At 35.0% G+C, this 15,461-nt stretch overlaps 1 protein-coding gene across 15 annotated transcripts in view; it reads right to left on the reverse strand.

Annotated features, from left to right (window-relative positions):
• Nucleotides 1-3,427: 3,427 nt before the first annotated feature.
• LOC109094866 (tensin-1-like) overlaps nucleotides 3,428-15,461 on the reverse strand; it is a 220,440-nt gene continuing 208,406 nt past the window's right edge. For 13 of the 15 annotated variants that reach the window (XM_042764248.1, XM_042764241.1, XM_042764249.1 and 10 more), the window contains 10 exons: nucleotides 14,138-14,224; nucleotides 12,537-12,665; nucleotides 11,795-11,890; nucleotides 9,838-9,915; nucleotides 8,947-9,018; nucleotides 8,052-8,078; nucleotides 6,690-6,858; nucleotides 6,494-6,562; nucleotides 5,607-5,636; nucleotides 3,428-4,691 (listed from right to left, as the gene is read on the reverse strand). In XM_042764248.1, the coding sequence (XP_042620182.1) occupies nucleotides 4,550-4,691; nucleotides 5,607-5,636; nucleotides 6,494-6,562; nucleotides 6,690-6,858; nucleotides 8,052-8,078; nucleotides 8,947-9,018; nucleotides 9,838-9,915; nucleotides 11,795-11,890; nucleotides 12,537-12,665; nucleotides 14,138-14,224 (899 nt within the window). In that variant the 3' untranslated portion in view covers nucleotides 3,428-4,549. The remainder of the gene's footprint in view (nucleotides 4,692-5,606; nucleotides 5,637-6,493; nucleotides 6,563-6,689; nucleotides 6,859-8,051; nucleotides 8,079-8,946; nucleotides 9,019-9,837; nucleotides 9,916-11,794; nucleotides 11,891-12,536; nucleotides 12,666-14,137; nucleotides 14,225-15,461) is intronic. The other 2 variants (XM_042764243.1, XM_042764247.1) reach the window with 2 other exon arrangements.

The raw sequence follows: 15,461 nt of genomic DNA on the forward strand, positions 1-15,461 counted from the left end.
AAAAAACTTTTGGATAAAAAATGACCAAACAGCACCAGAGGGTTAAATAAAACAAAATTCCAGACTTTCATCGGATCTCAAACTTTTGGAGCCTACTGTGCATCTTGACAGATTGTGGTTTCGTAATCTATAGTCGAGGGAATTACATCAGATCAAATCTCTGTCAGTGTATTTCATGCATTCCTAACCTTAATCCGTAAATGTTCACATTACAAATGTTTATTTGGCTATGAAGAAGAGAATTAGAAATAATGCATGGCAAATCTAGAGCATTTTAGAGCTATCTCCAAGGTTTCTTTGTGTGTGTGAGTTTATTTTTCCATCTAATTTTCCTCTCAATATGTCTGAAGCACTATGGAAAAAGAGGCTTGGCCTGCATCATGATTGGTACTGTGACAGTTACATTAGTAAAATCAAATACCTTTCATTCAGATCCGGTAATGAAGTGTAACGCTGCACCTCGTGCACATGATTAACTAGCAGCGAAGCTTCCAAGAAATGCACAAACTAAGACACCTTTTCTAGCAACAGTGTACTTTAATGTAACTGATTTGGATCACTCTTTAACGTATTTTTTATTTTTATTTTTTTTGCCAAAACAATACAATGGAGGCTGTAAAACATGAAGCAAATAAAACGACTTGATTCTGTACAGCAATAGTAGCTCATTCACACATTCGAAATCTGTTAACATGTGGACATAAAAAAAATATAATAATACAACACTGCTGACTAATACATGGAGTGGGGAGCTGATTTTGGTGGAAGATCTGCCTAAATATGTTCAGGTAAATGCGAATACCTCGTAATTTCTGTGGTTTGGAAATGACTGTTTGGATAACACCGTTTGTGTTAATCTAAGCCTGTGCACTGAATGGAATATCCAGAAAGGCAAGCAAAGCAAGTAAATATATATTCTAGTGTGCATAATCACTCTCACACCATGTTTACAACAGACACATCCAGCACCACACATGTAGAGGACCCATTGTAATAAACTCAGCTGCCTACACTTTTTTTAGTGACTTAATTATACACTTCAATCTGAAATCAAATCAATTTACATTTCATACATGTGAATTAATTGCTTTGAATTTGTATGTATTTAAATAACTTGATTGTTATGTCAAAGTCAGACTGATAAATGATCTTTGGCCTATTGAGTTAAACCATCTACCCATATGTACTCAACTGTTGCAATGCAAAGTGCACCTCATTCATGAACTGATTGAACAAAATGACTGTGTAAATTGTTAATTAATTCTTATGTAAACTAAATTAAAAACAACTTCTTACATAAGAATGGGCCTAATAGGGAAATAGGGAAAGTCGCTATTTTAATACATCCCATGCAAAGTCAGTTTTTAAATAGGAGTTTATTTTCCACAGCTTGTATTTTGATTGAAGTATAGCCTCGAGCGTCCAGTATACATGACCTCACGCTGCTGGATGCTTCCAGTGTAAACATGGTGTTGCTGTTAGGATAACTGAAGCAGTCATATTATTTGATACTTTGCTGTTTTTCAGCTCTTGATCATTAAGTGCTTTGCATTCTTTTGGAGCAGTTTTGTAAGGCTAAACACAAGGGAATCATAGCAACCAAACACAGTGGAACACGTCATATAGCATGTGCATCGAGTCAAAACAGACCCCCATGCCAAAAACAACAAGCCATTGTTCACACACGACCAGACAGTGATCAATTCTCAAACTAAGGCATACAAACGTGAAATAAAATCTTTGGCAAAAATGATTTACATACAAAAAAAAAAGCAAGACACCCTAATCGGGGAGACATAGGACAGTTGTCATCCTGCTTAAACTAAAGAATTGCTAGGGACTTTCTCTGCAAATCACAGTTAAAACACTGCAGTATTACTTTTAATCTAAATTTAGTAAGGGTCCAGAACGGGTCTGTGTATCTAAGGGAATTGTAGAGGATGCATAGATGATGATATGGCTGGCAATACCTGACAGTGCCTCACGATGGCAGTATGAAACAAAATACTGAATGCTGCCTGAGAGAATCACTGCGAGCGGCGAAACAAGTGGGTTTCACCGAGGGCTGAACACTGGGAGGGAAAGGACGCCAAAATAATAATAACAATAATACAAAAATAAAGACGCTTCCTTACTTTTCTTTACACAAAACCTCTTGCAGTAAACATATCAGCCAACTCACTTTATCCAAAGGAACTTTAGGATGTAATCCTTACGTATGCAAAAGCGACAGTGAGTTCTACTTTACAGTCTATGTCGAACTAAAGCTAAAGGAAAACGTGAGAAAATATCCAATAATGACAAGCTTTCCAAATACATACACTTTACACCATATATCATAGAACACTTCTCAAAATCTCACGATTTTGAAATATTAGCCAAAATAAAGATAATTTCTTTTGGAGGCTAATATTTATGTAGACTATACAATATATCTACGGGTAAAAGAGTTAACATGAAGCAAAAAAAAAAAAAAAAAAAAAAAACAAGTAGCAAAAACATAATAATACAATAAATATTCAGTTAAATCACTTTTTGTTGTATTTTTATATATATATATATATATATATAATATAATATATATATATATATATACTTAGCTTACTTTGGGGTAGAATGATAGTGTGAGTGTGTTTGAAGCAAGGCATAGAGATACAGTGACAGATCCACACCTTACTGCCAGATACACAACGACACACACTCAGACCTGAAGAGAAGAGAGCACAGCAGCAGCTCATGGATGCTAGCAAGGGGAGACCAGGAACTGAAAGTTGACGCTGGACACATGCATAAAAGGTCTTGAGAAATCTGTGTTATATTGTGTTCAATTCAGCTCAAAGTTTACAACTACCTGCTTGAAAAGTGCAATAGAACAGCATATAAAATCAAATGTCCATCCCAATTTGGGAATTTCCCAAACACTCAAGTGGAAAGAGCTGAATGCAACATTTTGATTAATGATGGGAGTTCTGGTTCCTTGCCACTGTCACCTTTGGCTTGCTCACTTGAAAATAATTTATATTCAGAAACTATTATCTGTTTGACTCCATTGACACTATCCGATGAAAAAACAATTTGAATTGAGCTGGATAATATGATTATTGTCTTCTGTAGAGCTGCCTTAGAAATCATTTTAAAAATGATGAACTTTCCAACATTGACACTTAGTGAACTGAATCAACACTGAACTAAACTAAGTTCAATAATCACACAATTAAAAAAATAAAAAAATAAACAAAAAATAAACTTTTGTTTGTAAAGCTGCTTTACAGCTGAAATGGAAGTTGTTCCATAATTGATTAATTTTGCTAATTTTCCTGTTTATTGTTTAAGTTGATTTAAATCTGTTTTGTATAAAGCACTTTAAAATAAACGTGACTTGAAATGCATGACATCATGCAAACAGATAAATGCACAGACAATGATAAATGTTCACAAATAAAAAAAAATATATTATTTTTTTGGACCATTATAACAATTAAAATGAATGCAATTTGGTTGCTACACTTGTTGGCAGTCAAACACCTGCAAAATGGTGTTGCCATTATTTTTTCCTTACACATCATCTGTCAGTCTGCCTTCAAATGCCATTCTATTGCACTTTCCCAAGATATCTGGAAATTTAGACTTTCCAAGTGGCAACTGCTGAATATTCATGGTCTAGAGGTGAACAGAGTCGCTGAATTACTGAAACAAGTCCACCATCCCATGTTCTCTCAGAAAAGCATCTTTAAGGATGGGAATATCTAACCCAGTGTTTCCCAACCCCCCAGGAGGCACCCCAACACTGCATGTTTTGCATGTCTCCTTGATAAAACACACCTGATTCAGGTCATCAGCTCATTAGTAGAGACTCCAAGACCTGAAATTGGTGTGTCAGAGAAAGGAGATATTGTATAATGTGCAGTGTTGGGGTGCCTCCAGGACCAGGGTTGGGAACCACTGATCTAACCCATCCTTACTTTTAGTTTCTGCTACTGTAGGTTCTGCTGTTATATGCAGGGGACCTTTAAAATCCCCACAAGGTTTTGAGTTTATCCAGAGTGGACTCTTAGCTGACGAATGAAAGGGTCTTGCACTTGTAGTGTGAGAAACAGAAGGAAAAGAGGTGATGCTTCAGTTCATATGTACAGTTTTGACAAAGCAGCCGTGGTTTACCAAGATATACAAGGATGCTTGATTAATGATTACTGCTCTCTTATCTTTGGTACACCAGCCCCACATTTCAGCCCCCTCATCAACTTTTTTTTTTTTTTTTTTTTACTTTTTCTTGTCCTTTTTTCTTAAAAAAAAAAACAGCAACAAAATCACCAACATCATTTCCACGTCCCTTCCGTGTGAGATGAAGATCACCTCCCCTCTGTACTTCACTCCTCTACGCCCACACTGCACTTCCTCTGTCCCTCTTCCTCACTGCCATCCAAATAACCCTTCCTCACACATACACACAGCCTCTCACCCAAACATACAGAACGAAAAACAGAAACTTAAAAAGAATTCAAACAGAGCAAAATGAAAGTCCTCCAGAAAGCAACGCTGCGTGAAGAGTTCACTGCTTCTGAGAGTTGGTCATCACTTTAGAGACAAAGCTGACGATGGCCGTGGCCGGTTGATTGGGATCCATCTCGGCGAACAGGTGACTGACGTTGTCTGTCGTGCTGCCTTGCTTTCTGGCCACAAAACCAAAGAACCTGTGAAGAAGAAAAAAAATCTTGATACACTGTTTGTCTTCTAATCTCCTGAACCACAACAGCAGAAGTGCTGTTCATCATGAATGCCTCTAACATCATGTGCTTTCATCCTCAGCCCAGTCCAATGATCTATTCCTCCTATGTATAAAATCTGCCCACTGCATCAACAGCACAGCGCTTTATAACACTGCTGTTCCAGCCCGATGTCTTTCAGAAGGAGCCCAGATCGAGCCGTGAGGGCTGTCACATGCCTCATTGCACCGAGAGTGTAAAGTGCCTTGTGCTTGAAAACTCAAGTGCTTAGTAAAGAGATCTGCTCAGACTGGGTGTGAGAGGATCATATCATACGGTTATTTTGGGCCAAAAATCATCTCTGTGGTTCTTAGAATGAAATGGTCTCCTTTTTGTCTCTATAAAAAGTAAATACAAATTCTTTCATCATTTATAAATATTGGTAACCAAACAGCTGATGGTAGCCATTGACTTCCATAGTATGGAAAAAATACTATGGAAGTCAATGGCTACCAGTGACTGTTTGGTTACCAACATTCTTCAAAATCTTGTCTTTTGTGTTCAAAAGAATAAAGAAACTCATACAGGTTTGGAACAACTTGGGTGAGAAAATCATGACAGAACTTATGAGAATGATGAAGCATCTGAGAAGTACTGTATTTATCCTTCATGTATGTAGTGTGTGGCCTCAGAGGGTAAATCATGACACATGTATGTGAGGGTTAGCATGTTAGTGTCATGTTCTGTGCCGAGATCACAATCCTGCTCATTCATCATGATAGCCCTGAGCAAAGGCTCTCTATCCCATGATGCACCAGAAAGGGGGAGCAGAGCTTGCTGATACATATCTAAACTGTTTTCAGATAACACGTCTGCTAAGCTGCAAAAGTTATCCAAACTTACTTTGCAGTGCCACCTTCTGATTTGCTCCACCTGGAACGACATTGAAACAGATTATAGCTGTTTAACTTTACAGCATAACTAAAAAATTATATATTTTATTTATATTGCACTTTTCAAGGAACAAGGGATAAAATGTCTGAAAATCAATACAATAACGCAATACGGCATTAATAAATTTTAATGTAATAACTGCATTAAAAATCACACATTAAAGCAATACTAAAGCATGAGTTTTGAGTAATGATTTGAAAATAGAAAAATCAATAATACTTCAAAAAATAGACATTTCCTTTCTGTCTTTCTTTTTCAAAATTTCATGTTTAATTTAATGTATTACTTGTTGTTTCCACCAATTTCTGAGTAGTACTAGCTCATGTATTTATAAAAAATTGTCGCTCTTAATGCCAAGATGTTCTGAATGGTTCTTAGTGTGTATAGTTTTGCACATTTTTTTTTTTTTTTTACAAAAATTCTATATTCCTTTTCTGTTATTTTTTATTATTTTAGTATATTTATTACATTCTCTCTTTTATTATGTGTGTGTGTGTGTGTGTCTCTATAATTGTTGGTTATGTTTGTTGTTGCACTGTGGGATGAGTGAGAAACTAAGAAAAAAACACTACATCACATGTACATAATATGTATGTGACAAATAAAGAACCTTGAAACTTAAAAATTAAGTTAAAGCTTTGAAAAATCCTTGAACTGTAATAATGAGCAACATTAACAGCCTTACTGCCTGACAAGCACTGCTAAAAATGCTGACAACTCCTAATAGACTTCAATATAATTCTGATCCTGTCACCAGATCCACTGATCAATATAGAAATGTTGTGACATTGACTGCTGTGGTTAAAGTTAATGCTAATGTTTCAGGGTTTGCTTACTTCCTCTCCTGTGGATCAATGTCACAGAACGTGACCGTACTGATGGGATAATGACGTCTGAAGAAAAGCCTGTTGAAGAAACGACAGATATGTGCTTTTAAAACATGTTCGGATGTAGCCTTGGAATACATTAAGATTAAGATTAAGAATAAGTAAGAAAGAAAGAAAGAAAGAAAAAAGAAAGAAAGAAACTCACTTTCTCTGGTTGTCAGTGAGAGTGATGCCTTGTGCCGACACCTTAAAGTGAACAATAGTGGCTGAAGGTGCGGGACTGGCTACCATGGTTTCTGAGATGGCCTTGGCGATGGCCTGAGGCCCAGTCAGAGACTCCATATCCACCGAGTTTATGTACAGGACATTGCATGCTGGGAAAGACAGGAAAACATGCATAGATCAATAACCATGGTGGTATCCGCAAAGAATTAAATTACAACTGCATTATCTAATGCAGATGCGCCTTAAACACTGGTCTTCATACATAACTGTGACTTTGTCAAACACACACATATCATTAGTATATTCTGCATTTGCATAATCCAGTGGTTCTCAAAATATGGGTCGGAGGTATTGGCATAAATTCTGAACCCTCATTCATAAACATTTTCAAACATGCTTCACTGATGATTCACCAGTGTTATTTTTGTGTTATTTATACTAAATATGTACTATTATAGTATTTATAAATATTTTGAATTAGCCTTTATTTTTATATTTTCCAATTTCATTTGAATTTTAAGTTTTACAAAATCTGTTTTTTTTTATTATTATTTTTACTTAGCTTTCATTTATTTGTATTTCAGTTTTAGGAATTTTAGTACTTCAACTTCTTTTTTTAATCTAATATTTATAATTAATTTAAGCTGTTTCAATAAAGGAAAATTATTTTTAATATTTGCAATTAACAATAAGAACACTGAAGTTTGAAGTTTGTGTGCAGTTTCTTTTTTTCTATTAAATGTATTATTCTTATTTTTTCTTATTACTATTTTTGGGTGAATTACTCTTCAATATTGCTCCCACAAATCAGTATTAATGTTTTATTTATTTATTTTTATTATACATAAAACATATCTTTAAACTATTTTATGTATTTTTGAATGCATTTTGAAGAAAATGCAGGTAAAGTTTCTTTTAAAAATAACTTAATCTACAGTTCAACAGTATTATGTACTTTACCAAAATGTGGCGACAACTGATTAGTATTCGTGATTGAGAGAGCTCAGAATTTTCTTCTCTCAAAGGCAGAGCTTAAAAGAATTTGAGAACCACTGGTATCATCTATCAGGAGATCCATGCACAGTAATCTAACATCAGTCATGAAAGAACATGCCATATTCATTTAGAAAGGTGTTCTTGAAATACAAATCAAGCCCTTGACAAAAAGCTAAAAAAACAGCAGCCGAACAGTTTTTAGCAGACAGGAGAAGGTGCTTCTGGAGGGCTGGACCATCACATGCACAGACAGTAGTAAAAGAGGAGTGTGGTTTTCTCTCTAGGTCAGGTTAAACACAATGACACAGATAAATGAATATAATACGCAGAGCATCACTGGGTTTACCATGGGAGTCAGATGAACTCTTCTGCCCTAAATCATTTCCACAGGAGTGACACCAGGGTGGGGAAGAACATGGCAGTAGGTTCAGAATTGATATCAGATCATAAACAAGCAACAAAAAGCTAGCATGACTGCATTAACACTTGGACTAATGCAGAAAACCCGCATTCAGTGTATCTAGAGAGCATAAACAGAGATCTAAGAAGAAAAAATATTGCTGATAAATTCACATCAACCACATCTTTAGGGATTTAGTGCTAAACACACTAAACTTTAATGCTTTTAAGAAAATACTGCTTTTAAACTTGTTACACATTAACTTTATTACCTTTTTGACAGTAGATATTCTTTTACCCCTATAAAATATATCTATTTTCTCACTGTAGTTGAAGCAAGAAAATATGAACTTTTGTTTAAAATTAATTTCACATTCTCTGGGTTTCCATTCATGCATTTACATGCAAATTCAATGTATTATATCTATCAATATTTTAAATATTACCTCTATTGCCAACACTTAAGGCATAATGTTGATTACCACAAAATATAACTGACTAATCCTCAGTTTTCTTTTCTATTCTTGACATTTTTATTTTATTTTATATATTTTTTAAATATTGTTTCAAAATATCGAAACACAGTCCAGCATTTCCGACTGTTAAATGTTTGTTGTCTTGTCCATGTATTTCTTGTGTAAGTGCCTTACTGAAACTATGATTATTGCTTTGTTTAAACACTGAGAGATGAGTCAAAAGGCTGTTTTCTGTGGTGACCACACTGTGCCACAAATCCCATCAGTAGATCTTAATTTGAACCTGAATCTGGAACATTGCTTTTTATGAGGTTTAGAGAAATAAAAAGATTTTATACTATTAAAAATTCATGTAAATATTCTCACCTGCACCCTGTTTGAGCATCTCTGCCGCTGGGTTAGTTGGTGTTGCGATCACAGGAGAGTCCTCTAGAGGATCTGTAAATATGACACCGGGTCAAAATATAGACTGTGCACACCGTCCATTTGAGTGCTATGACCTGTTGTTCTGCTGCGAAAATTCTTGCTATGCATTGCTTGCTAAGGAATCAAAGCGCCTGGCTAACACGCTGTCACACAGTGTTTGAAAAGTCAAAGATGCACACATTAAGGTGTGTTGTTTTATGCCCCCTGACACCTGGATGGCACATGGCAGTTGGCTGAGGACGGAGGCCAGCTTAATACGCAGACCTCGGAAAATGTTCACAATTATTCACACCGGGCAAACAGGACATACATCATCAAGACAAAGAGCACAGCTAAGTGAGGTCATGATGAGCAGGCATGTACAGCATGTACAAAAACACTGAAACACACAAAAGTCACATTGGGAATACATAAAGTATGCATCTGGTCTTACTAATTTGTGTTTTTTTTATTTTATGTTTTGCTTTAACAACAGTATCAATCAAACTTTAATGTTTGAACAAAAGAGTTCAGATGCTTAGGCTTCCTTTAATTTTTTCTGCAAATTGTGTGATATTGCATAAAAATATGTTGGATAAAAAACACCAAGGTGCGCATAAAAAAAAAAAAAAAAAAAAACCTGAAATATGCAAAAAACCATATGCACTCCCATTAGATGGATAAACGTTTTATTCAGAGAGATAGGATGTGCAGAAGCTACAATAAAACATTTACCAAATGCATTTATAGATGTGCACGTAAAAAGTCATGTCTAAATAATTCACACAGGTTTTTGAATGAGGTCTTTTTGGACCCTACTGTATGTGTAGAGAAAGTGATATTGTGTCTCACCTCTGGTTGGTATGACTAGTTTGCAGGGTAGAGCCAGTGGAGTGATTGAGTGCTGGTAGACCAGTGCAGACAGGCAGCCTGAACACAGAAGATGAAAACAAAACTAGAGTCAGATTTACAAGCAGAAATCAGTGGAGGGCATACTTTACATTACAACCCTCTTGAAGCGTTCAAACTTTGATGCCAGGCATTGACACACCATAAATCCATGTTGCTGACCAGTTGTCTAAGCGAAAGTTGGATGCTAGGAGGGACAGTCATACCGGCACTTGGTTTAACCTCCAGAGTCTTTCTTTATTAAACCTCTCCTTCAAATATTTGACTATATTAGGAAAAAAAACATCTGGAGAGACTTTGCTTGGGCAGAATGTTTCCTACTGCTCACAAGAAACAGCGGAAGCAAAATATTCAAGTTGATAGTGGAAAGGAGTCCTTGATGCCAATTTTAAATGTTATTATTAGCTTTTAAATTCTCCTCCCTCAGCAATCCGATTTTATCAACACTAACAGGAAATGAGGATAGTTTACTTTAAGGCCCCTTTACAGGAATAGTTCACTCCTAAACAGCTACTCACCTTTATGTTGTTCCAAATGCAACTTTCTTCTTTAAGTGGTGACATTTTGTAGAATTATGTTCATTCTTTTCAATATTTGAAATGAAATGATGACAAGATGTTGTCAAGCTCCAAAACAAAAAGACATGAATCACCATAAAGTCACAAACGCAGTCAATATGACTGGTGCACTATAATACAAGCCTTCTGAACAGTTTTATAAAAAAAAAAAAAAAAGAGATCTAAATGTAAGTTGTTTTTCACTAAAAATCAAATATGGCACTGTTAAAAGCATTGTGTCAGATTGGAGGTCAGTGATGTTCAGCCACAAGACGCATAAAGACCAAAAACCTGACACAACACTGAACTGTGCAAACTTTTCAGCGAAAAAAAACAAAAACATTTTGATCTTTTCATCACACAAAGCAATCATATGACTTCAGAAGACTTAGCGCTTAAGTTGGTTGGACAAGTTCTACGATACTTTTATGGAGCTTTTGTCCTTTTTGACAACCGTGGTCACTGTGAACGGAATAAACAGTAGCTTAAAGATTCTACAGAAATTCACCTTTTGTAAGAACAGCAAAATTTAACAGCAGAGGGGTTTGGAATGACAGGATGATGAGAAACATGATAATTTTTTTGGGTGAACTGTTCCTGTAAGCAGTGGGTGTCCTGGCAGAGATTCAGCCGGAGGAGTGGAGCTTAAATATCTCTGTATGTTTATTAACACAAGTGCTATTCCCGACAACCGAGAAATCATGCCAAATTTCACCCACACCTGCTTTCGTTCCCACAAATCACAATTCTTCTTTGTCTGTTCTGCTTTTCATAATTAACAAATGCTTATGCAATGGTTACTGTAACGCGAGCTGCCCAGCCCTGATTTTTATGTCTCCTTATTTGATGTGGAACGGGGCATACTGGAGAGGACAGCACTGTACCATTGAATATACTAGGCCTACGTGTAATGTGGTCAGCAGACAGTAAATTAGAGAGGGGCTGTCTTTAAGATGTACTTAATAATGTCAGCTGCTCCCATGCTGTCGTTTGGACTACATATGTTCTACAGCTTTCTGGAAGCAACACGGACAGCTTGATTTAAAGGGAAGGATTCACATGTTAACTTGTATTGAAGAGCGAAAACCACACAAGCATTTGTTCTACTACTTTCACATTAGTGAACATTCAACAAATTCTTGTGTCAGTGTTCGCAAGCCTATGAGGAGCAACGAGGCTACGTAGGCAAAACTCATTTGAAAATGTACAAAGTTACAAATTGATCCAACATGGTTCAATCTAATTCAAAACAACTATTTTAATGTGTTTGCAACATGCTAAAACTAAACACAGTTTAATAGGTTTCAGAACAGATTTTACAGAATTTAAACAGTTTGATTTACCAAAGTACAGCTCGTTAGGGCAGCCCTTCAGTCTCACGCCTTTCGGACTCGTCTCAATCAGGAAATGTCTCACCAGCTCATTAGTGACATCTCCAGCTGAAATAATGATTGAGTAAGAAATTAAAATATTAAAACAGTATAATAAAAAACAACCAATAACACTATCATTTGTGAAACAGACTTTAAATTACTAAATGAAACCCCATGTTGATATCCGTAAATTTACTAAAAGTACTGTATTTGTTCATATTTGCATTGCAATATTTATTACAAATTTGTACACAATTGACTGAATTTATGTTTCTCGTGATCTTAAAAACAGTAGACCATCTCCATTTATTTAATATGATCAAAATAAAAATATATGCATTAATTATTTTATTAAATGGACATAATCTACACAAATAAATTAATTGTTTGAATTATTGTATGGTACAGTGGTCAATTTAGTGTCATTATACAAAAACGTGTGACCAAAGAATGCTATGACTGACCAATCAGAATCCATTATTTCAGAGATCTATGCAATAATATTGAGTAAAAAGAATAAGTAGGGTTTTTAAATCTTCTGAAAGGTAGTGCAGGGAAACCACTGTCTTTGGTTTTCAAGCATGTGTTTCAGTGTATGTTGTTGGGTGTGTGAATGTGTTTGTCTGATTATGATCCAGATCTCTTGTCTGGAATACATCTGGCAAATGATTGTCTGCATTAGCCGCATGCCTGGAGCAGGCACATGAAATACCTTTCTTTGTAGGTTGCACAGTCGGAGGTGGTGAGGCAACTTTCATGGCCAAGCCGTAGGCCCCTCTGAATGAATGACTGTCCCGAATGACAAAGGCTCCAGGCTCTTGATCTTTCAGCATGTTGATGGCTACAGTGAGGAGGAGTAAATCACAAAGGCAGTTTATTTTGTAATATAATGGCAGATTCAGTCTTATAAAATTCAAATAAATATAATCAATGACAAGCTATATGAATCCAAAATGTATGACATCCCAGGTTCTGTTTATTGTGCAACAAAAAATAATACTATTAACCATTATATATTATTATATATAATAATATTATAATATATATATATATATATATATATATATATATATATATATATATATATATATATATATATATTAGATATATATATAGATATGTATGTATGATATGTGTGTGTGTGTGTGTGTGTGTGTGTGTGTGTGTGTGTGTGTGTGTGTAAAGATTCTATCCATTAAACTGGACATTTAACTTAAAACAAAATATGCTCTCTTTCAATCATTTACAATATAAATATAATGTGTTTATATATTATTCTTAAATAACAGATACATATATTCATATTATTCATAAACATATTTAAATAATCAAGAGTAATTTTAATTTAAAGAGTAGTCATAAATGTCTAGTATAATATCCATTATTATATTATATTAAAATAAATAAATAAAATATAATATAAAATATTTCCCCCCCTTTTGTCAGTCAAAACTGAAATGAACTCAGTAAATAATAAATAATGGATATAAATAATGCTTGTCAATAATGTCCATGCGGCATATGTGCCATTATTATAGAATTTCATAACTGTTATCATTATAATAATATTATTCCATAAACACTGACGGAGGCAGTCAAACTGCACTTGTAAGCATTTACAAGATGAAGTTTGGTTAAATATATATTCCAGAATATTTCTTATATTATTATATTACATTCACCAATTGTTTATAAATTTTTGTGTGTGTGTCATTTTTATATTATTATATTTTCTTTTATTATTATTCGCCAGATTTTTTTAAACAATTTTTTATTATTATTATTTTTTTTTTACTTTATGTAAGTCGCTTTGGATAAAACCGTCTGCTATATGATTAAATGTAAATGTTTTTTTCACCATGTGTCATTTTCTCATCATTCCCCAGTTGAAGATGTGAAGGTAAAGGCTATAATATGTTAACAAATTGCTGTAATGTACCTCACAATTTTTTCACACACAGAGAGATAGGGAGTGAGTGAAGGAAAAAAAAAAACTTGCTAAGGAGGTTTATTCGTTATCGTTAAGACAAGATAATTAAGCAGCAGATGCAGATGTTCGCTTGATTTAACTGAGCACACATGTCGAGTGCCGTGTGATGTCACTGCATGTGCTTGCGTTTAGAAAGGACTCCAGCGCAGATGATCTAATCCAATAAGAGCACAGAGGAGAACCAGATGTGGAGACCAACAGCGACTGACCTCATATAGGGTGGCGTGAGACATATTTTACTGTTTATAGGAGTTATGATCCTCCATTTGGTGGTTTAAATATAGATAAATTAACCCTGGAACACACATATACCACGTCCTTACCTTGGTCTCTGGAGATATCTGGTTTATACCAGAATTTGGACGTGTCCTGGACAAACTTCACGTGCAGACTGGTCTCTGGACTTCCTTCTGGGAAATGAAATATGCACTTTATTAAGCAGATGTAATGTATTATTACATATCACTTCAGCAGATAACAGCACTTAGTTTCTGGAAACAAACCAGAGACTGTCTGCAATGTCATTTATTAAAATAAATATGGCTGAATTTATGTGAATATAGTCACAGGTTTTGTCAGACATGCTGCAAAGTATAATTCCATAATACAAAACAGCTTCAAATGTCGTACTGCTTTGAGAATATGATTAATACATGATAAAAGTAGCAAGGACACAAATTTTCATTAATATGCTATTTCAGTGCAATCCTAGAAGACATGCAATTAATAATAATAATAATAAATTAATAATAACAATAATAAATGTGGGTGCTCATCTGTAGTATTTATGCACATTGGCTTCATTGTTGTCTGTCAATAAAAACAACAATCAAGTAATCAATAAATTATTATTATGAATATTAAAAAAAAGTGGAGCACTCAAAATATCATGTCAGTATAGGCCATTTGTTAACAATGTAAATATATGTAGAAATGGGGCTGGGCAACATGGCCAAAAATGATCGCAATACATTTCTTTAGTTTGCTCCTAAGTGAAAGTTGTAGAAAGCAGACTAATTGTGGTTTTAAAGGGGTCATATGACGTTGCTAAAAATAACATTATTTTGTGAATTAGGTGTAATGCAATGTGTTCAAAAAACATTATTTTCCACATACTGTACATTATTGTTGCTCCTCTATGCCCCGTCTTTTTGAAATGCGCCTATTTTCACAAAGCTCATCGTTCTGAAAAGCGAGGTGTACGCTGATTGGCCAGCTATCCAGTACATTGTGATTAGACGAATACCTCAAGCATGTGATGGAAATGTTACGCCCCTTACCATACTGTGATGCCGTCTCCCGGCACGACCAGACGAAACCAATAAAACCCATTATAAACAAGGCATTTGTAGCATCCAGTGGGGACATAATTACTGATTATAATGACTCATACTGTCTTTTTACACGTTGAGTTGCGTATCGCGCTGCGTAAACATAAAACCATGTCTGCATTTGTGATCAGAGAAATGAAAAACAACAAGCCTACTCTACACTGCTCAAAACTCGCGTTTTAATCATCAGTGGCAAATTCTTTAAATATGAAAATGTACTTACATCTGAATATTTGGGTTGAACTGTTCTGGATCAGTGTTGTAAATACAACTTAACCACTGATTTCTAGTTTTGTCCTCTTTTGGAAGACCAAAC

Source organism: Cyprinus carpio, chromosome A9 (assembly GCF_018340385.1).
Source record: "Cyprinus carpio isolate SPL01 chromosome A9, ASM1834038v1, whole genome shotgun sequence".
Taxonomy (NCBI): domain Eukaryota; kingdom Metazoa; phylum Chordata; class Actinopteri; order Cypriniformes; family Cyprinidae; genus Cyprinus; species Cyprinus carpio.